This window comes from Chiloscyllium punctatum, chromosome 22, assembly GCF_047496795.1.
Source record: "Chiloscyllium punctatum isolate Juve2018m chromosome 22, sChiPun1.3, whole genome shotgun sequence".
NCBI classification, from domain to species: domain Eukaryota; kingdom Metazoa; phylum Chordata; class Chondrichthyes; order Orectolobiformes; family Hemiscylliidae; genus Chiloscyllium; species Chiloscyllium punctatum.
Window position 1 is genome coordinate 93,515,658 of NC_092760.1, and position 21,890 is coordinate 93,537,547.

The 21,890-nt window shown below is 43.0% G+C and overlaps 1 protein-coding gene across 13 annotated transcripts in view; it reads right to left on the reverse strand.

Annotated features, from left to right (window-relative positions):
• The window catches only part of LOC140493856 (uncharacterized), a 236,137-nt gene that overhangs the window by 136,178 nt on the left and 78,069 nt on the right, over positions 1 to 21,890 (reverse strand). For 12 of the 13 annotated variants that reach the window (XM_072592839.1, XM_072592842.1, XM_072592848.1 and 9 more), the window contains 3 exons: positions 16,397 to 16,514; positions 16,225 to 16,316; positions 12,483 to 12,627 (listed from right to left, as the gene is read on the reverse strand). In XM_072592839.1, coding sequence (XP_072448940.1) covers positions 12,483 to 12,627; positions 16,225 to 16,316; positions 16,397 to 16,514 — 355 coding nt within the window. Of the gene's footprint in view, positions 1 to 12,482; positions 12,628 to 16,224; positions 16,317 to 16,396; positions 16,515 to 21,890 lie in introns of those variants that run through there. The other variant, XM_072592851.1, reaches the window with a different exon arrangement.

Below are 21,890 nucleotides of genomic sequence, written 5' to 3' on the forward strand. Positions count from 1 at the left end.
CCTTCACCCTGGGAAAAAGCTAGTCTCTATCCACGCTGTCTATACCCTTCAAGATTTTGTAAACCTCGATCAGGAGCCCCCCAATTTCCTTTATTCTAATGAAAGCAAACCTAACCTACTCAACCTCTCTTCATAGCTAGCACCTTTCATACCAGGCAATATCCTTGTAAACCGTCTCTGCCCCCTCTGCAAAGCATCCACATCCCTTTGGTAATGTGGCAACCAGAACTGTACACAGTATTCTAAATGTGGCAGAACCAATGTCTTGTATAATTTTAACGTGACTTTACAGCTCTTATACTCAATACCCCGTCCAATGAAGGCAAGTATACTATATGCCTTCTTGACCACTCTATCCACCTGTGCAGCAACCTTCAGGGTACAATGGACCTGCACTCCCAGATCTCTCTGCCCATGAACTTTTCCCAAGGCTCTTCCGTTCATTGTATAATTCGCTCTAGAATTAATCTTGCCTAAATGCATCACCTCACATCTAGATTGAAATCCCACCTGCCACTTCTCCACCCAAATCTCCAGACTATCTATATCCTCCTGTATTCTTTGACAGTCCCTTATGCTTTCTGCTACTCCACCAATCTTCGTGTCATCTGCAAACTTGCTGATCATACCAACAGTGCCCTCTTCCAGATCATTTAAGTATATCACAAACAACAGTGGCCCCAACACTGACCCCTGTGGAACACTACTGGTCACCTTTCTCCATTTCGAGAAACTCTCTTCAACTCCTACTCTCTGTCTCCTGTTGCTCAACCAGTTCTTTATTCACCTAGCTAGAACACCCTGCACACCATGTGACTTCACTTTCTCCATTAGTCTACAATGGGGAACCTTGTCAAACACTTTACTAAAGTCCATGTACAGGAAATCAACAGCCCTTCCTTCGTCTATCAACTTGGTCACTTCCTCGAAGAACTCTATTATGTTGGTAAGGCACGATCTCCCCCGCACAAAGCCATGTTGCCTATCACTGATAAGCCCATTCTTTTCTAAATATAAATAGATCCTATCCTTCAGTACCCTCGCCAGCAACTTTCCCATCACCGACATCAGGCTCACTGGTCTGTAGTTACCCAGAATATCCCTACTACCCTCACCCTTCGACGCTAACGGTCATTTTGAGTGCGAGCAGCAGCTAAGGTAAGACTGTTTGTTTTAAAAGTACTTACCGGTAGCGGGCAGCGGTGTTTTTTTTTCACTCTCTCTTCACAGAAAGAGCGGGAGCAGCAGGGGAAGTGACGACGACCAGAGAGGCAACCGAGACCCGGAAGCAGTAAGAGCGTAAGCTTACCTGGGTAGGTTTGTTTCCCCTTTAAAAGTGCGCAGCTGAAGAACCCGAGGCACTACGGAGGTAGTGCCTCCCACCCGCCGTCCTCCTCTAACCTAATAATAAGATCCGTTGTGGTAAGTAGCTGAGTGCTGAATTTTGCTTGTTGTATTCTTTAGACCCAGTTTTGTTTTAAAATAAAGGTTAGCTTTAGAGGGATGGCAGTGAAGGCAGTGCAATGTTCCTCCTGCAACATGTATGAGGTGAGGGATGCCATGGACGTCCCTGCTGATTACACTTGCAGGAAGTGCACCCATCTCCAGCTCCTCCAAGACCGTGTTAGGGAACTGGAGCTGGAGTTGGATGAACTTAGGATCATTCGGGAGGCAGAGGGGGTCATAGATCGGAGCTTTAGGGGAGTAGTAACTCCAAAGATGGCAGATAGATGGGTGACAGTGAGGGGGACTGGGAGGAAGCAGCCAGCGCAGGGACCCCCTGCGGCCGTTCCCCTCAAGAACAAGTATACCGTTTTGGATACTTGTGGGGGGGAACGACTTACCAGGGGTAAGTGACGGGGCTCAGGCCTCTGGCACGGAGCCTGTCCCCGCTACTCAGAAGGGAAGGGTGGAGAAGAGCAGAGCAATAATAATTGGGGACTCGATAGTTCGGGGCACAGATAGGCGGTTTTGTGGGAACGAGAGAGACTCACGTTTGGTATGTTGCCTCCCAGGTGCAAGGGTACGTGATGTCTCTGATCGTGTTTTCCGGGTCCTTAAGGGGGAGGGGGAGCAGCCTGAAGTCGTGGTCCATATTGGCACCAATGACATAGGTAGGAGGAGTGCTGAGGAAGTTAGACAGGCTTTTAGGGAGCTAGGTTGGAAGCTCAGAGTTAGAACGAACAGAGTTGTTGTCTCTGGTTTGTTACCCATGCCACGTGATACAGAGTCGAGGAATAGGGAGAGAGAACAGTTAAATGCGTGGCTACAGGGATGGTGCAGGAGGGAGAGATTTCGGTACTTGGATAACTGGGGTTCTTTCTGGGGAAGGTGGGACCTCTACAAACAGGATGGTCTGCACCTGAACCGGAGGGGCACCAGTATCCTTGGGGGGAGGTTTGCTAGTGCTCTTGGGGGGGGGGGGGGGGGGGGGGGGGGGGGGGGGGGTTTAAACTAACTCTGCAGGGGCATGGGAACCCAGACTGTAGCTTTAGGGTGCAGGACCTGGAGTGTAGAGAGGTTAGGAATATGGCATCAATCTTAAAGGAGGGTGGCTGTAAACAGAAGAGTGGCTTGAAGTGTGTATACTTTAATGCCAGAAGTATACGAAATAAGGTAGGTGAACTTGCAGCGTGGGTTGGTACCTGGGACTTCGATGTTGTGGCTATTACGGAGACATGGCTAGATCAGGGACAGGATTGGCTGTTGCAGGTTCCAGGGTTTAAACGTTTTAGTAGGTTCAGAGGTGGGGGTAAAAGAGGGGGGGGGTATGGCTTTGCTTGTCAAAGATAGTATTACAGCGGTGGAAAGGAAGATCTGAGGTAGTTTGGGTTGAGGTTAGGAATAGGAGAGGTGAGGTCACCCTGTTAGGAGTCTTTTACAGGCCTCCTAATAGTCCTAGAATCGTTGAAGAAAGGATTGTGAAGATGATTCAGGAGAAGAGTGACAGTAATAGGGTGGTTGTTATGGGGGACTTTAACTTTCCTGATATTGATTGGGAAAGCTATAGCTCAAGTTCATTAGATGGGTCAGTGTTTGTCCAATGTGTGCAGGAGAGTTTCCTGACACAATATGTAGATAAGCCAACAAGAGGTGAGGCCATACTGGATTTGGTTCTGGGTAACGAACCAGGCCAGGTATTAGAACTAGAGGTAGGTGAGCACTTTGGGGACAGTGACCACAATTCGGTGATTTTTACTCTAGTGATGGAGAGGGATAAGTGTGTACTACAGGGCAAGAGTTATAGCTGGGGGCAGGGAAATTATGATGTGGTGAGGCATGACTTAGGATGTGTGGATTGGAAAAGTAGATTCCAAGGCAAGAGCGTAATTGATATGTGGAACTTGTTCAAGGAGCAACTATTGAGTGTCCTTGATAAATACGTACCTATCAGGCAGGGAGGAAAGGGTCGTGTGAGGGAGCCGTGGTTTAATAAGGAATTGGAATCCGTTGTTAAATGGAAGAGGGTGGCCTTTGTAAAGATGAGGCGTGAAGGTTCAATAGGGGCGATTGAGAGTTATAAGGTAGCCCGGAAGGACCTGAAGAGAGAGATAAGAGCAGCAAGGAGGGGACATGAAAGGTCCTTAGTTGGTATGATTAGGGAAAACCCTAAGGCTTTCTATAGGTATGTTAGGAATAAAAGAATGACTAGGGTAGGAATAGGTCCAATCAAGGATAGTAATGGAAAGTTGCGTGTGGAGGCTGAAGAGATTGGGGAGGCACTGAATGAATACTTTTCGTCAGTATTCACTCAGGAACAGGACATTGTTGTCGATATGAATACTGAGGCACGAATAAATAGAATGGATGGCTTTGAGATATGTAGAGAAGAGGTGTTGGAAATTCTGGCAAGGGTGAAAATAGATAAGTCCCCTGGGCCTGATGGCATTTATCCTAGGATTCTCTGGGAAGCAAGGGAGGAGATTGCAGAGCCATTGGCCTTGATTTTTGTGTCCTCTTTGTCGACAGGAGTCGTGCCAGAGGACTGGAGGCTAGCAAACATGGTTCCCTTGTTCAAGAAGGGGAGTAGGGATAATCCTAGTAACTATAGGCCAGTGAGTCTCACTTCTGTTGTGGGCAAAGTCTTAGAGAGAATTGTAAGGGATAGGATTTATGCACATCTGGATAAGAATAATGTGATCAAGGATAGTCAGCATGGTTTTGTGAAGGGCAGGTCCTGCCTCACAAACCTTATTGAATTCTTTGAGAAGGTGACTAAGGAGGTAGATGAGGGGAAAGCGGTAGATGTGGTATATATGGATTTTAGTAAGACGTTTGATAAGGTCCCCCATGGTAGGCTACTGCAGAAAATACAGAGATATGGCATTGAGGGTGAGTTGGAGGTTTGGATTAGGAATTGGCTGGCTGGAAGAAGACAGAGGGTAGTAGTTGATGGCAAAGGTTCATCTTGGAGTGCCGTCACTAGCTGTGTTCCGCAAGGATCTGTTTTGGGACCATTGCTGTTTGTCATTTTTATAAATGACCTGGAGGAAGGGTTAGAAGGTTGGGTGAGCAAGTTTGCGGATGATACGAAAGTCGGAGGAGTTGTAGACAGTGAGGAAGGATGTGGCAGGTTACAGCGGGATATAGAGAAGCTGCAGAGCTGGGCAGAAAGGTGGCAAATGGAGTTCAATGTAGCTAAGTGTGAGGTGATTCACTTTGGTAAGAGTAACAAAAAGATGGGGTACTGGGCTAATGGTCGGATACTTGGTAGTGTGGAAGAGCAGAGGGATCTTGGTGTCCATGTACACAGATCTCTGAAAGTTGCCACCCAGGTAAATAGTGCAGTGAAGAAGGCATATGGCGTACTGGCTTTTATTGGTAGAGGAATTGAGTTCCGGAGTCCTGAGGTCATGCTGCAGTTGTATAAGACTCTGGTGCGGCCGCATCTGGAATATTGTATGCAGTTTTGGTCGCCATACTATCGGAAGGATGTGGAGGCACTGGAACGGGTGCAGAGGAAGTTTACCAGGATGTTGCCTGGTATGGTAGGAAGATCCTATGAGGAAAGGCTGAGACACTTGGGGTTGTTTTCATTGGAGAAAAGAAGGTTTAGGGGTGACTTGATAGAGGTGTACAAGATGATTAGGGGGTTAGATAGGGTTGACAGTGAGAACCTTTTTCCACGTATGGAGTCAGCTATTACAAGGGGGCATAGCTTTAAATTAAGGGGGGGGTAGATATTGGACTGATGTTAAGGGTAGGTTCTTCACTCAGCCAGTCGTAAGTTCATGGAATGCCCTGCCAGTAGCAGTGGTGGACTCTCCCTCTTTATGGGTATTTAAACGGGCATTGGATGGGTATATGGAGGATAGTGGGTTAGTGTAGGTTAGGTGGGCTTTGATCGGCGCAACATCGAGGGCCGAAGGGCCTGTACTGCGCTGTATTCTTCTATGTTCTATGTTCTATACCCTTCTTGTACAGGGGAACGACATGAGCAAATTTCTGGTCCTCCGGCATCTCTCCTGTATTTAAGGATGCCACAAAGAAGGTAGGGCCAGTCAGGGATAGTGTAGAGAACTTGTGCAATGAGTCCGAGCGGAGAGGGGAAGCCCTAAATAAGTTGTTTGCTTCGACTTTCACTAAGTAAAGGGACCTTGTTGTAAATGAGAACCTTGAGGAACTGGGAAACAGGCTTGAACAAATCAAAATTGATGAATTTGATGTGCTGGAAATTTTGGCAAACATTAAAATTGATAAGTCCCCAGGGCCAGACCATATTTATCCTAGGTTGCTCCGGGAAGCGAGAAAGCAGGTTGCTAAGTTGCTGGCGAAGATCTTTGCTTCCTCCCTCTCCACAGAAGTCATACTGGAGAATTGGGGGGAGGCAAATATTGTTCCTCTTTTCAAGAAGGGGAATAGGGAAATCCTTGGCAATTACAGACCAGTCTTATGACTGTGGTCAGCAAGGTTTTGGAAAGAATTCTGAGGGATAGTATTTATGACTACTTGGAAAAGCATAGTGCGATTAAAGGTAGTGAGCATGGCTTTGAGAGGGGCAGGTCATGCCTCTAATTCTTATTGAGTTCTTTGAGGAGATGACAAGACAGGTCAACGAGGGTCAAGCAGCGGATGTGGTGTATTTGAACTTCAGCAAGGCATTTGATAAGGTTCCCCAAGGTAGGCTCATTCATAAAGTCAGGAGGTATAGGATACAGGAAGACTTGGCTTTCTGGATTCAAAACTGGTTGGCTGACAGAAGGCAAAGTGTGACTGTAGATGGAATGTATTCTGCCTGGAGGTAGTGATGAGTGGTGTCCCGCAGGGCTCAGTTCTTGGGCCTCTGCTTTTTGTAGTTTTTATAAAATGACTTGGATGAGGTGGTTCAGAGGTGGGTAAGTAAATTTGCAGATGACACAAAGGTTGTAGGTGCTGTTGATAGTATCAAGGGCTAATGCAGTCTGCAGCACTGCATAGACAGGATACAGAACTGGGCTGAGAAATAGCAGATGGAGTTCAACCTGGATAAATGCGAAGTGATGCATTTAGAAGGTCGAACCTGATGCTGAATATAGGATTAAAGACAGAATTCTTGGCAATGTGGATAAACAGAGGGATCTTGGTGTTCAAATGCATAGATCCCGCAAAGTTGCCACCCAAGTGGATAGGGTTGTTAAGAAAGCATGTGGTGTTTTGGTTTTCATTAACAGGGGAATCAAGTTTAAGAGCCGCCAGGTATTGCTTCAGCTCTACAAGACTCTGGTGAGACTACACTTGGAATATTGCATCCAGTTCTGGTCCCCTACTATAGGAACGATACAGAGGCTTTGGAGAGGTGCAAAGAAGGTTTACCAGGCTGCTGCCTGGACTGGAGGGCTTGTCTTATGAAGAGAGATTGACTAAGCGTTGACTTTTCTCTCGGGAAAGGAGGAGGAAGAGAGGTGACCTGATCGAGGTATACAAGGTAATGAGTGGCATGAATAGAGCAAATAACCAGAGACGTTCCCCCAGGGCAGAAGTGACCGGTGCCAGGGGTCATAGTTTTAAAATATCAGGAGGAAGGTATAGAGGAGACGTCAGAGATAGGTTCTTTATGCAGAGAGTTGTGAATGCATGGAATGCATTGCCAGTGGTGGTGGTGGAAGCGGAGTCATTAGGGACTTTTAAGCAACTGCTGGACATGCACATGGACAGCGGTGAATTGAGGGACGCGTAGGTTATTTTATTTTAGATCAGGATTAATCCTCGGCACAACATCGTGGGCTGAAGTGCCTGTTCTGTGCTGTACTTTTCTATGTGTTTCAGTGACCTCTAGGATAGTTTTTGGCCTCTCAAATTTTCACATATTACTGCACGGGATAAATCATTTCTGTGTTGCTAGTTTAAATTAAGCAGGGGGGTTTACCCGTGTCGTAACACTTTCAAGCTGAATGTAAAATTCAATCACATTGCGTTCACTGCTACTTCAGTGTCTTAACTCTTGTCACATTACACAACCCCAAATCTAAATACAACCTATTTTAAGTTAGTTCCAAAACGTGTTGTAGAAAGAAACTATCTTGAAAGTAAAACTTGAACTCCTCATCCAGGCTTTTACAGCTAATCGGCTTTTTCCAGTTGTGTGTGTAGATTAGAAGTACTCTTGATCATTGCCATCCATAGGATGGCTAATTTGGTTCCACTTTTTCAGAGAGAGTTGGTAGAGAGGAACTAGGAAATTACAGACTAGTCAGTCTCACATTAGTGGTAAGGAAACTACTGGAGAAGATTCTGAAGGAACAAATTAATATCCACTTGGAAAGACTTAGATTAATTAGGGATAGTCAGCATGGCTTCGTCAGAGGGAGATCATGCCTAACAAATTTGTTCGAAGTTTTTGAAAATGTGATCAATGGTGTGGATGAGAAAAGTTCAACTGATGTAGTTTAAATGGATTTTAGCAAAGCTTCTGACAAGGTCCCACACAGGAGACAAAGTTAAAGTGCATGGAATCGAGGGAAAATTTAGCAACATGAATCAGAAACTGACTTTGTAACAGGAACTGGGCTGTTTGAGTGACTGGAGTGTCCAGCAGTATACCACAAGGATGAATACTGGGATCCTTGTTGTTTCTTCTACACATAAATGATATCGACGAACATGTAAGGGGAATGTTAAGCACATTTGTAGGTGACACCAAGATTGGTAGAGTAGTTAATAGCAAAGAAGATGGCAGTAAGTTACAGGAAGACATAGATGGGTTGGTCAGATGGACCGACTAATCTCAGATGCTATTTAACCCTGATAAGCGCAAGGTGATGCACTTTGGAACAAGAAGCAATATGAGCGAGTATTTAAATGAAGGGCAGGACACTGGGTACTTGATAGGAACAGAGGGATCTTGGGGTGATTATTCACAGATCCCTGAAGTTGGCAGAGCACATAAATAGGATAGTTAAGAAGGCATATAGGACACTGTTTCCATCAGTCATGGCATAGAATATAAGAGCAAGGAAGTAATGTTGGAGCTTACAGAGCATTGGTCAACCAACAACTGGAGTATCGTGTACAGTTCTGGTCACTTCACTAAAGGAGGATGCTATGATCTTGTTATGATCTCTCTACCTTAATTAGTTTGTACAGTTTTGGATTACTTGTTACTTTGGTTAGACCCCTGGCATGCAACTCATACCTATTTTATTATTCTAGCCATTTGGTTTCTCTCCAACACCACCTTATTTTTAATTTTTTGTAAGTATCTCTCTGCCTTAATTAATTAGATTATAGGTCATCCCCTCACTTAACTATTCAGCTGCTGACACTTTACTTACATCATCTGACACTTTTGGTTACCTACAGAGACTTATTATTCCATGCTCCACTTTGGATGATCTTTTGATCTCTGGCTTTAAATTCTGTGCTTTTCTTTACTTTACCTGAAGGGGCAGTGTTCCAAAAGCTTGTGATTTCAAATAAACCAGTTGGACTGTAATTTGTGTGACTTATGACCTTACAGAAAGATGTGCTAACACTAGAGGGAGTACAGAGGAGGTTCACCAGGATGTTGTCCAGGGTGAAGAAATTGAGCTAAAGAAGAGACTAGATGGGCTTGGATTGTTTTCTTTGGAGCAGAGAAGACTGAGGGGGGACATGAATGAGAAGTATTATGAAGGGTATGAACAAGGTAACTAGGGAGCAGTTGTTCTCCTTGGTTGAGAGGTCAATCATGAGACGGCATAGTTTTAGGGTAAAGGGCAGGAGATTCAGTCAAAAATCTTTTTCACTCAGAGGGTAGTGGGAATCTGGAATGCATTGCCTGGGAAGGTAGTGGAGGCTGGAAACCTTACAACCTTTAAAATATATTTGGATGAGTACTTCAAATATCATAACATTCAAGGATGTGGAATAAATGTAGGAAATTAAGGTGTGCGCACATTAAGTGGTAGTAATGTGGATGCAGACCCGATGGGCCAAAAGGCTTTTTCTGCACTGTATGTATCTATCCTATCACAAGCACCCAACTGTGCTTCTTGCATATGTTGCCTGATGTTGCAGTTACTGTTGGGACCCTGTTGACCATGCAGACTGTGACCTTCACTTAATATTCCTCATTTCCACCCAAACCAATTCAACATCTATCTCATCTTTATACAACAGTACAACCCTGCACCTTTGCCTACCTTTCTACTTATGAATCTTGCACAATTTCTCACCAACTGTCAAGTCTTTACCTTGTCTGGTCCTCTCAGAAATGCTGAATGCCTGCCGAAGAGTTCTCACCTCACTCATTCCTCTGGATGATGCTGATGGTCGGCTTTACATCCTTACCACCAAAATGTCTAACACAACTGCACTTACAGCATAACCAGAATTAACATTGAAAGAGGAATCAAGGCCTGACCCGTTAGTGAACCAAAGGAATGTCAGTCAGGGGTCATAGAGTCATACATCACGAAACTGACCCTTCAGTCCAACTCATCCATGTCAACCGAAGATCCCATGTGACTTCACCTCTTGTATCAGCAGCCCATGAGGGATTTTGTCGAAAGCCTTGCTGAAGTCCATGGAGACAACACCTGAACTATGAATCACCAAGTTTGTGCAACACAACATTCTCCACACAGTTATACTGCTTATCACTATCAGTCCATATTTTTCCAAATGTCAGTAAATCCCAAGAACCTTCTTCAATAACTTCCCTACCTCTGATTTAAGGATCATCAATTTGCAATATCCTCGATTTCCCGGTTGCCCCATCTTAAGCAATATCCTCAACTGCATCCTTCAGCATAGTGGGATAGATCCCATCAGGTCCTGGAAATTTATCTAACTTACTGCTTTTCAAAACATCCACCACCACCACCTCCTGTTTTATACTGACATGCCCCAGAATAATCAACGTACCCCTCTGTGGGCTCACTATCCACCACGGCTTTGCTTGCAAAGAATTCATTGAGGACTTGAGATCATTTCCCATCTTCTCCCTCCCTCCCTTCTTAAACAGGAGTGTTACGTTAACCATTTTTCAAATCTCTATGACCCACCCTGACACCACTGATTCCTTAAAGACACTACCAATGCCTCCACAATCTGGGTGACTTACCCACCTTCAAACCTTTCAGCTTCCACAGCACCAAATCCTTCGCAATGGTCACTACACTGGTCACTGCTCCCTGACTTTCAAACCTGGTATGCTGTTGCTGTCTTCCACAGTCAAAACTGATGGAAAGTACTGACTGAGTTCCTCTGCCATTTATTCTACTTTTCTGTCTTCATTTCCAGCAGTCCAATATCCACTCTTTACTCTCTATTAATTTTTATATACCAAAAAAAACACTTGCAAGATTTTTTTTACATACAAGCAAGCCGACCTTCATATTTTGCCTTTGCCCCTCATTTTTTACTTGCCCACTGCTAATCGTCTGGCTTCCCACTAATCTTCACCCATTGTCGGCTTTCTCTTTTGTTTTTATGCAATCCTCGAGTTCCCTTGGCAGCCATGGTTGCTTCGTCCTCCCCTTAGTACATTTAATCTTTTTTAGGATAAATTTCTGCAGTGCCTCCTGAACTCCTCCTACCATTGCTGTTCTACTATCTTCCCAGCTAGATTCCCCTTCCAGTCATCTCTGGCCAGCACCTCCCTTATGTCTTTGTAGTTACCTTTACTCAACTGTAAAACCATCGGATTCCAGCTTCTCCCTCTCAAATTGCAGGTGAATTCTATCACATTATGGCCAATGCCCCCTCAGGGCCCCTTCACCTTAGGCTCCAAACTTGGAGATATTACATTTAGATTCCTCAAATAACTTGTTATTATTTATTGTGAATAGCTAGGATCCAAGTATGGATCTCTGTGATACTTTACTATTCAATAGCTGACATTTGAAAAAAGACCAGTTTATTCCTGATCTTTGTTTCCAGCCTGCCAACTAGTTCTCTATCCATGTCAGCATGCTACCGGCAATTCCAATGGCTTTAATTTTAGATACCAATCTCTAATGTGGGACCTTATCAAAGCTTTCGGAAAGTCCAAGTAAATCACATCTACTGGCTCCTTTTTATCAAATCCAAGACTTACATCCTTGAAGTCCAACTGTTTTGTCAAGCATGACTTCCCTTTCATAAATCCATACTGATTCTGTCCAATCCTGTCAGTGTTTTCCAGCTGTTCTGTGGTTAAAAGTTGTAATGGACTCTAGAATTTTCCCTAACATTGACTAACAGGTCTATAATTCATATCTTCTATCTACTTCCTTTTTAAAAAGTAGGTTACATTAGCTACCCTCCAACCCAAAGGAACTATTTCAGAGCCTATAGGATCTTGAAAAATGAACACTGATGCATCCACTTAAGTACTCTGGAATGCAGATTATTGGGCTTGGGGGATTTATCACCCTTTAAACCAATCAATTTCCCCAATACCATTTCCCTTCTAATACTGATTTCCTTCAGTTCCTCTGTATCATTAGACGCTCTGTTCCCCAACATTTTTGGAACGTTATTTGAGTTTTCCTTTGAGAAGACAGAACCAAAGTATGCAATTAACTGTCCTGCTGTCTATTTGTTCCCAAAACAACTTCTCCTGTTTCTGACTGTAAAGGGAACTAAAGTTATCTTCTCTCATTTTTTTTCTTTGTTTCTCTTGTATTCTATTTTCCTCCTCTTACTCAAGCCCTTTACCCTCCTTTACTGAATTCTAAAGTGCTCTCAATCCTCAGGTCTGCTATATTTTTGGCCAATTCGTCTGCCTCTTCCTTAGATCTACAACTATCCATAATTTCTCTTGTTTGCTATGGTCAGGTCATCTTTTCCTGTCATTTTCATGCCAGACAGCAATTAACAATTTCCAAGCACTTCAAACTGTAATTACTTGAATACATTTTGGCAATGTAATTGCAAGGTCATGTAAACTCTATTTTAAATAGCTACCAATATTTGGCATGTCAATTGGAATTAACTAAACAAACTGGACGCTAAATGCAGAGTAATTCACCAATTAGATTACTTATAATTAAAAAAACTAATTTTCACAAACTAGGAACGTCAGAGTTCCATAAATTTACCTTCTCTTTCTTCCTCAATTTGTGTCATTCGTAATTCCATGACAGCCCTCTCCTCCTTGGCCTGTCCCCTTGCCGATTCAGAAACCATTTCTTGCCACTCAAGCAGCCGACTCTGCAGTTCTTCAGCACTGCCAGATTCACTTGTCTACAGGGACATAATGCATGTCTGCAGTCAGGTATAAGTACAATTCAATAATTACGCATTCTTCTTGTTAATGTCATTACAATTAGGAACTGATAGCCAACGACGAATAATTAAGCCAAACTGCTATTCAATCATACTTGGATAACAGTGTAAAATAAGGTAATGCATCAAACTACTGCTGGTGCAAAGAACTGAAAGGCCACCTTCTGCACCATCACTTCTGACTAGCATCTACTCTTCTTTCTTAAGTTAATGCATTCATATGAAATTCTGGTCTTCAATTACTTACTATTTCAAATAATGTGATAAGTGGGCATTCAGTAACTATAGGCCAGTGAGTCTCACTTCTGTTGTGGGCAAAGTCTTAGAGAGAATTATAAGGGATAGGATTTATGCACATCTGGATAAGAATGATGTGATCAAGGATAGTCAGCATGGTTTTGTGAAGGGCAGGTCGTGCCTCACAAACCTTATTGAATTCTTTGAGAAGGTGACGAAGGAGGTAGATGAGGGGAAAGCGGTAGATGTAGTATATATGGATTTTAGTAAGGCGTTTGATAAGGTCCCCCATGGTAGGCTACTGCAGAAAATACAGAGATATGGCATTGAGGGTGAGTTGGAGGTTTGGATTAGGAATTGGCTCTCTGGAAGACGACAGAGGGTAGTAGTTGATGGCAAAGATTCATCTTGGAGTGCCGTCACTAGTGGTGTTCCGCAAGGATCTGTTTTGGGACCATTGCTGTTTGTCATTTTTATAAATGACCTGGAGGAAGGGTTAGAAGGTTGGGTGAGCAAGTTTGCGGATGATACGAAAGTCGGAGGAGTTGTAGACAGTGAGGAAGGATATGGCAGGTTACAGCGGGATATAGAGAAGCTGCAGAGCTGGGCAGAAAGGTGGCAAATGGAGTTCAATGTAGCTAAGTGTGAAGTGATTCACTTTGGTAAGAGTAATAAAAAGATGGATTACTGGGCTAATGGTAGACTACTTGGTAGTGTGGAAGAGCAGAGGGATCTTGGTGTCCATGTACACAGATCTCTGAAAGTTGCCACCCAGGTAAATAGTGCAGTGAAGAAGGCATATGGCGTACTGGCTTTTATTGGTAGAGGAATTGAGTTCCGGAGTCCTGAGGTCATGCTGCAGTTGTATAAGACTCTGGTGCGGCCGCTTCTGGAATATTGTGTGCAGTTTTGGTCGCCATACTATAGGAAGGATGTGGAGGCACTGGAACGGGTGCAGAGGAAGTTTACCAGGATGTTGCCTGGCATGGTAGGAAGATCCTATGAGGAAAGGCTGAGGCACTTGGGGTTGTTTTCTTTGGAGAAAAGAAGGTTTAGGGGTGATTTGATAGAGGTGTACAAGATGATTAGGGGGTTAGATAGGGTTGACAGTGAGAACCTTTTTCCGCGTATGGAGTCAGCTATTACAAGGGGGCATAGCTTTAAATTAAGGGGGGGTAGATATAGGACTGATGTTAGGGGTAGGTTCTTCACTCAGCGAGTCGTAAGATCATGGAATGCCCTGCCAGTAGCAGTAGTGGACTCTCCCTCTTTATGGGTATTTAAGCGGGCATTGGATAGGTATATGGAGGATAGTGGGTTAGTGTAGGTTAGGTGGGCTTTGATCGGCGCAACATCGAGGGCCGAAGGGCCTGTACTGCGCTGTATTGTTCTATGTTCTATGTTCTATGAATGATCGCTTTTAGAGGTATTCTAATCAGTTTGAAAATCCATTGGCAGAATTTTCTTTAGACAGTGGGATTTCCCACCCAATCCCTGTCAATTGGAACAGCCCCACAGCCATTTTACACTCCAAGCAATGGCAACTGGCTGGAGATAGAACTTCTGCCCACCTCAAAATTACTGGCTGCTCACATTGGTCACAGCTCTGTCATTCCACCAGTGTAATTGGCCAGGACTGGGACAAAAAGAAATTCCCAGATTCTAAATTCCAGACGAGGTAGGTTATCTCATGACAGGAATAAGATGAGGCCTCTGAAGATTCCAAAGGAGGATGATGTCTTGACGGAGAAGCCGGAGGCATGGATCGGTGAGGTGGTGTGGAAACGGGGCCCTTGCAGCAGGCACAGACAGGGTGGCACAGTGGTTAGCACTCACAGCACCAGGGACCAGAATTTGATTATAGCCTTGAACAACTGTCTGTGTGGAGTTTTCCCATTTTCCTTGTGTCTGGAAGGGTTTCCATTGGGTGTTCTGATTCCTCCCATAGACCAAAGACATGTAGGTTCGGTGGAAGCAGAAAGGTGGTGGGAAGGCCAACCAGGAAATTTACAAAGCCGCTGACGTGATCAATATAATTTTTCCAATAGATGAAAGAGACATTGCAGTAGATAGCCCTGTACGTAACTCTTCAAAAATCTTATGTTCCAAGTTGCTTCTACAGAAAATTACATAGATGAATTTCTCAAATCCTTATTGCTCATGATATTGTAGGTTTTCATGAAAGAATACCTTTACATCAACAAAACAATGGGAGATTTAAGTCCTCACTTCTAACATTGGTTTGAAAGAAGATATTTTGACCGACTGTGTAGTAAATGTACCTTTTCTTTCTTCAATCCACAGATGGTTGTGATTAAGATTGTCAGCATTTATCCCCTTAGGCTCTTGTGGTGCAGTGTTAATGTCCATAGCCCTGGACTGGGAGGTCCGGGTCCTCGGCCTACTTGCTCCAGAGATGTGCAACATCTCTCAGCAAGTTCATTAGAAAAATAGGTTAAATAAAAAATTAGGGTCTTCTTGCAGTATAGAGATACAGTCCCTACCCTTGGACCAGGAGGCCTGGGTTCAAGTCCTATGTGCTCCTAAGGTGAGTGACAACATCTCTGAATAAGGTGATTAGAAAAATGTTTTTTTAAACTAAAGGGCTTTGCGGTTAAGTAGTAGTGTCCCTACCTCTGAGCCAAGAAGCTGAGGTTCAAGACACAACTGCTCCACAGTGCATCATAACATCTTTGAATCATCTTATTCAGATATACCTTAATTAATCTCCAGATTTCAAGGAGATCTGGGTTCAAATCCCACCTACTCCAGAGTGTGAGGCAACATCTCTGAATACGTTGATTAGAAAAATATTTATCTGCAGATTTTCAAGAATACATTTTTGTTGTTTGCAACAAATTTAGTTATCTCACGTCAGCTGCATTATTTACTCTTTCTTGCCAACAGGTCATCGTCTTTCAGTATAACATTATCGTTCAAACGCTGGCTGCAGAACTTTCTGAAAGACTAAGACTGATTCAAGAATGCGCGAAAGCACCAGTTATTACATTAGGTAATTACAGCAGGCATTTTCAGGCCAAATGTATGCAATAACATATCTGGAAACAAACAATTTTTTTTATGGAAGCAGGATGACACCTAAAGTGCGGATATCAAGTCAGGTAAGCAGAAGTGTCAAGAAAAATAGGGAAGACAAACTTTGTCAAATACCACATAGCATAAAAAAGTGTACTATATGCAACAATAAAACTTAATCTGAAAAAAAAATCCATTGTGACTGTTAAGATGATACAACTTGTGTTTTACCAGCCCATTGTATATGAATAAATTACAGACAACCAAAAACATTTTGCAGACCTGGGAAATTGCCTGTTTGGTCATCTGTTCAAGATCTGCTTGCATTTTCTGTTGCTGTTCTTCATACAGTTCTAATTTTGCCAGAAGCTCCTCTGCAAGAAAAATCCACCATTCTCACAATGTTTGGAAGAACAAAATGACAAAATAATTAAAAACCAAATCACTAAAGTACCATTTTGCAGTCTTAGCTTTTCAAGATCATTCACTTTCTGTTCAAGATTTCCTTTCTCCTCTTCCAGTTCTGCAACTCGGTTTTTTAGGATAATTTGCTCTTGGTGAGAAGTTCCAGTCTAAAATGAAAATGAAATGTAGTTAAAAAGGTGACATGAGTGACATAAGTGTAGTTCAAATTACAAATAGGCTAAATACTTATTCAAATAGTTTTTATGCAAGTTCTTTCAACTTCATACTTGTACTTAGTATTTCACTTTGTCCTGCATTCTCATGTCAATTCCCCAACATTTCATGGTTTGTAACAGTTAGCAGTGAATCTGTTGGCACCAGTAATTCTGCTAAAGCAGCAAAAAGCCAGACTTAACAAATTTGGCAGTGTGGCAGACGACAAGGGCGAAAGGAAGAAAATGATTTGCTGAAGTAGTAGATAAAGAGCAGTCACATAAATGGATTGCATTCATTTGTTGGGTTGAGTGACTTATTGGTGTCTCAGACTCAGCATTTACCGCACAAGATGACATCATTTGGTCTATCATATCTGCACCAGTTACTGAAGATTTGAGTAACCCCATTTTCCAGCACTTGGCCTCTAGCCCTGACGGTAAAGAGAATACAAGTGAATATAGAACGTAGAACAATACAGCGCAGAACAGGCCTTTCGGCCCTCAATGTTTCTCCGATCTGTGAACTATTCTCAGCTCATCCCCCTACACTATCCCATCATCATCCAGGTGCTTATCCAAAGGATTATTTAAATCTCCCTAATGTGGCTGAGATAACTACATTAGCAGGTAGGGTATTCCACGCCCTTACCATTCTCTGAATAAAGAACCTGCCTCTGACATCTGTCTTAAATCTATCACCCCTCAATTTGTAGTTATGCCCCCTCTTACAAGCTGACGTCATCATCCTAGGAAAAAGACTTTCACTGTCTACCCTATCTAATCCTCTGATCATCTTGTATGTCTCTATCAAATCCCCTCTTAGCCTTCTTCTTTCCACTGAGAACAAGCCCAAGTCTCTCAGCCTTTCCTCATAAGACCTTCCCTCCAGACCAGGCAACATCCTGGTAAATCTCCTCTGCACCTTTTCCAATGCTTCCACATCCTTCCCGAAATATGGCGACCAGAACTGTACACAATATTCCAAGTGTGGCCGCACCAGCGTTTTATATAGTTGCAACATGATATTGCGGCTCCGGAACTCAATCCCTCCTCCAATGAAACCTAACACATCATATGCCTTCTTAACAGCACTATCCACCTGGGTGGCAACTTTCAGGGATCTATGTACGTGGACTCCAAGATCCCTCTGTACATCCACACTACCAAGAATCTTTCCATTGACCCAGTACTCTGCCTTCCTGTTATTCTTCCCAAAATGAATCACCTCACATTTAGCTGCATTGAACTCCATTTGCCACCTTTCAGTCCAATTCTGCAGTTTATCCACATCACCCTACAACCTGTAACATTCTTCCAAACAAATCTAAACCCCTAAATATCTAAAAATATCTAAATACGCTGGGGATTTCTGATTCAACCACCTTTGCAGGTTGTGAGTTCAAGACTCCCAACACCTGAACAAAAATAAGTTCTTCTCAATTATCCTCTTAACCTTCTACCTATCTTTAATCTATGCCATCTGGGTACTGAGCCCTCTAGTAATGAAAAAAGTCTCTCTCTACTCAACCCATCCATACCCCTCTTATATATATCTCTATCAGGTCCCAACTCAATCTTTGCTGCTCCAAGGAAAACGGCCCCAGCCTATTCAGTCTTTTGTCATATCCTGCTGAGACAACATCCTGGTAAACCTACTCTGCACTTTCTCTAGTGTAATCACATCCTTCCTATGATGTTGCAGCTAAAACTGCACACAGTACTCGAGTTGTGACAATCTAGTGTTTTATACAGTCTCAACATGATCTTCTTGCTCTTACATTCAATATTGCTAATAAAAGGGAAATATCCCATATACTTAGAATAACCACCTCATGTGCCTTCCTTGCTATTTGTAAGATATGTACACCAAAGTTCCTCTCATCTCCAGTACTTTCCAGGGTCTGGTCAATCATATTGTTTCACTTACTTTATTCGACCAGCTAAATGTCTGCCACTGCTCTGTGCACCTAATCAGTCTGTTAATAGCCTCCTGCAATTTAAGGCCATAAGATATAGGAGCTAAATTCGGTCATATGGACCATTGAGTCTACTCTGTCATTCACTCATGGCAGATATGTTTCGCAATTGCATTCTCCTTCCTTCTCCCATAACCTTGACCTCCTTATTAAGAATCTTTTTGTTTAGGATACTCAATGACTTGGCTTCCAAAGCCTTCCGGGTGCCATCCTGGAAAAGACCCTTTTAACCTTACTCTGTCTTCTATCAGGAGAAAGTGAGGACTGCAGATGCTGGAGATCAGAGCTGAAAAATGTGTTGCTGGAAAAGCGCAGCAGGTCAGGCAGCATCCAAGGAGCAGGAGAATCGACATTTCGGGCATAAGCCCTTCTTCAGGAATGAGAAGGGTGTGCCAAGCAGGCTAAGATAAAAGGTAGGGAGGAGGGACTTGAAGGAGGGGTGTTGGGAATGAGGAGATGACCTGGGGGGTGCAGTGACAGAGGGACCCACTGAAATCCTTGTAGAGGGAGGAAGAGAGCTTCTTCAAGGAAGGCATCCTTGCAAGAGGATTTCCTTGTAGAGGGAGGAAGAGAGTAGGCAACACATTTTTCAGCTCTGTCTTCTGCCAGCCAGCCAATCTTGGATCCCTGTTTGTACCTTGCCCCTGACACTATAGGATCTTAGCTTATTTAGCAGATTACTGTGCAGTACCTTGTCAAAGGCCTTCTGGAAATCCAAATAGATTGTGTGTTTTCCTTTGTCTAACTTACTCATTACCTCCTCAAAAGGATTCTCACAGATTTGTGAGGCATGACCTACCCTTCACAAAGCCGTACTGACACTGCCCTATTCTACCATGCACTTCTACATACTGTGCAATTTCATCCTCTTTAATGCAGTCTAAAACCTTAAAGTCAGGCCAAACGGCCTATGATTTCACATTTTCTGCCTCCCTCGCTACTTAAACAGGAGATTTGCGTTAGCCATTTTTGAGTCCTCTTGGACATTCAGAAATCACTGGAGTCCAAGAAAGATACCTCAGCTATCTCCTTTCTTGATCAGAACATATCAAATGTCATGCGAAACTCCATGAAGACCACATCAAGAGTGGTAGACGGGGTTTAATTTAAATAAATGTGAAAGGCAAATTAGGGCAGCACTAATGGTAATGCCCTGGAGAGTGTTGCTGAACAAAGAGAACATGGAGTGAAGGTTCATAGTTCCTTGAAAGTGGAGTCACAGGTAGACAGGATAGTGAAGGAGGGGTTTGCCTTTATTGGTCAGTGCACGAAGTACAAGCGTTGGGAAATCATATTGCGGCTGTAACAGGGCATTGGTTAGGCCACTTTTGGAATATTGCATTCAAGTCTGGTCTCCCTGCTATAGGAAGGATGCTGTGAAACTTGAAAGGATTCAGAAAATACAAGGATGCTGCCAGGGTTGGAAGGTTTGAACTATACGGAGACACAGAATAGGCTGGGGTTATTTTCCCGAGAGCATCGGAAGCTGAAGGGTGACCTTATAGAGGTTTATTAAATCATAAGGGGCACAGATGGGGTGAACAGCCAAGGTCTTTTCCCCAGGGGGTAAGGGACTCCAAATCAAGACAGCATTGGTTTAAGGTGATAGGGGAAAGATTGAAAAGAGACAACTTTTTCACGCAGAGGATGGTGCATGTATGGAATGTGCTGCCAGAGGAAGCGGAGACTGAAGAATTACAAGATTTAAAAGTTATCTGGATGAGTATACAAATAGGGAGGGTTCAGAGGGATATGGGCCAAAAGCTGGCAAATGAGACTAGATTAAGTTAGAATATCTGGGCTGCAGGAACAAGTTGGATCGGAGATCTGTTTCCATATTGTACAGCTCTATGACTCTAACTTCATCAACATCTCTGGTTATCTCAAAAAATTGTCAAACCCAACATTCCCTTAACAAATGCATGCTGGCTATGCTTAATTTAGTCCACGTCTCTACAAATGCAGATACTGTATATCTATCCCTCAGAATTCTTTCCAATAACATCTTCACTGACTGGACTGCAATTTCCTAATCTATCCATTCTCCGTTTCTTTAATAATGTGACAATATTAGCAGTCCTCCAGTCCTATGGACTAAGAGGATTTGAAAATTACTGCCAGGGCTCTGGCTTTGCATCCCTTAAGGCAGTGTGTTTATCTCATGCATTTAGCACCTCTTCTCACTCGGAGTTTCTTCTAATGTTTTGCAGCCTACCACCCTGATGTCTATACCTCATTCTTACCTATTATGAAAACCGACGCAGCATGTCCATGTTTTCCAAGTCCACACGTAGTCGTCTTTATGGTTCATCATGGGCTCTACTCTTTCCCTAGTTATTCATTTGTTTTTTATTTACAAAACCCCTTTCAATTTTCCTTCAACCTACCAGCTATTGATTTCTTGTGCAGGCTCCTAAAGATTTCATAATTTCTCTTTTAAGAACCTGAACTTGTTATTCTCCTCTAGGAGAATTATTTATTTATTCTGAATTAATTCACAGGATGAGGGCTTTGTAGGCTGGGCCAGCATTTATTGCCCATCCCAAATTGCACAAAGGGCAGTTTAAGAGTTGCGAGGTAGTTTCCATCATTAAAGGACATTAGTGTACCAGATGGGTTTTCCAACACTTGACAACAGTTTCATGGTCATTACTAGACTCTTAGTTCCATTTTTTTAAAATTGTATTCAACTGCCATGGCAAGATTTGAACCCAGGACCCAGAACATTACATATTTCGCTGGATTAACAGCTCAGCAATAATACCACTAGGCCATTGCCTCTGCTATGGTTCCACCCTGTCTTCATTGAAATATATTTGCCCTGTACTTTCGCTATGTCCATCTTCAATGCCTCCAACTGCTCTGACAAAGTTTTAGTCTTTCCCCAGTTTAGAACTTTGGTTTCCCACCCTTCCTTATTCTTTTCCACAATTCTTTTTAATCTAACTGAGTTATGGTCATTATCCTCAAAATGCTCCCCTAATGATATACTTCACACCTGCTGAGGAATATTTCCAAATATTCAGTCCAGAAGTGCCTCTTCCCTCGTTCAGCTTTCTACATACTGGCTAAAAAAGTTCTCCTAGAAGCAATTTAAGAACCTTGCTTTCTCCCCACATGGTTTACTAAAATATGATACTAATTATTTGGGTAGTTAAAAATCTCCTCTGTTAATGCCTTATTCGTACAGTTCCGTGAAATACATTAATGTACTTCTTCCAATATACTTGATCCTCTATCTCTCCCTGAGGGTCTACAGTATGCACCCAAATGTGTTTTTCACTTCTACCCAAATGATTTCATTTCATAATCCTTTCATGAGATCAACCCTTTTCAATCCATAAATGATTTC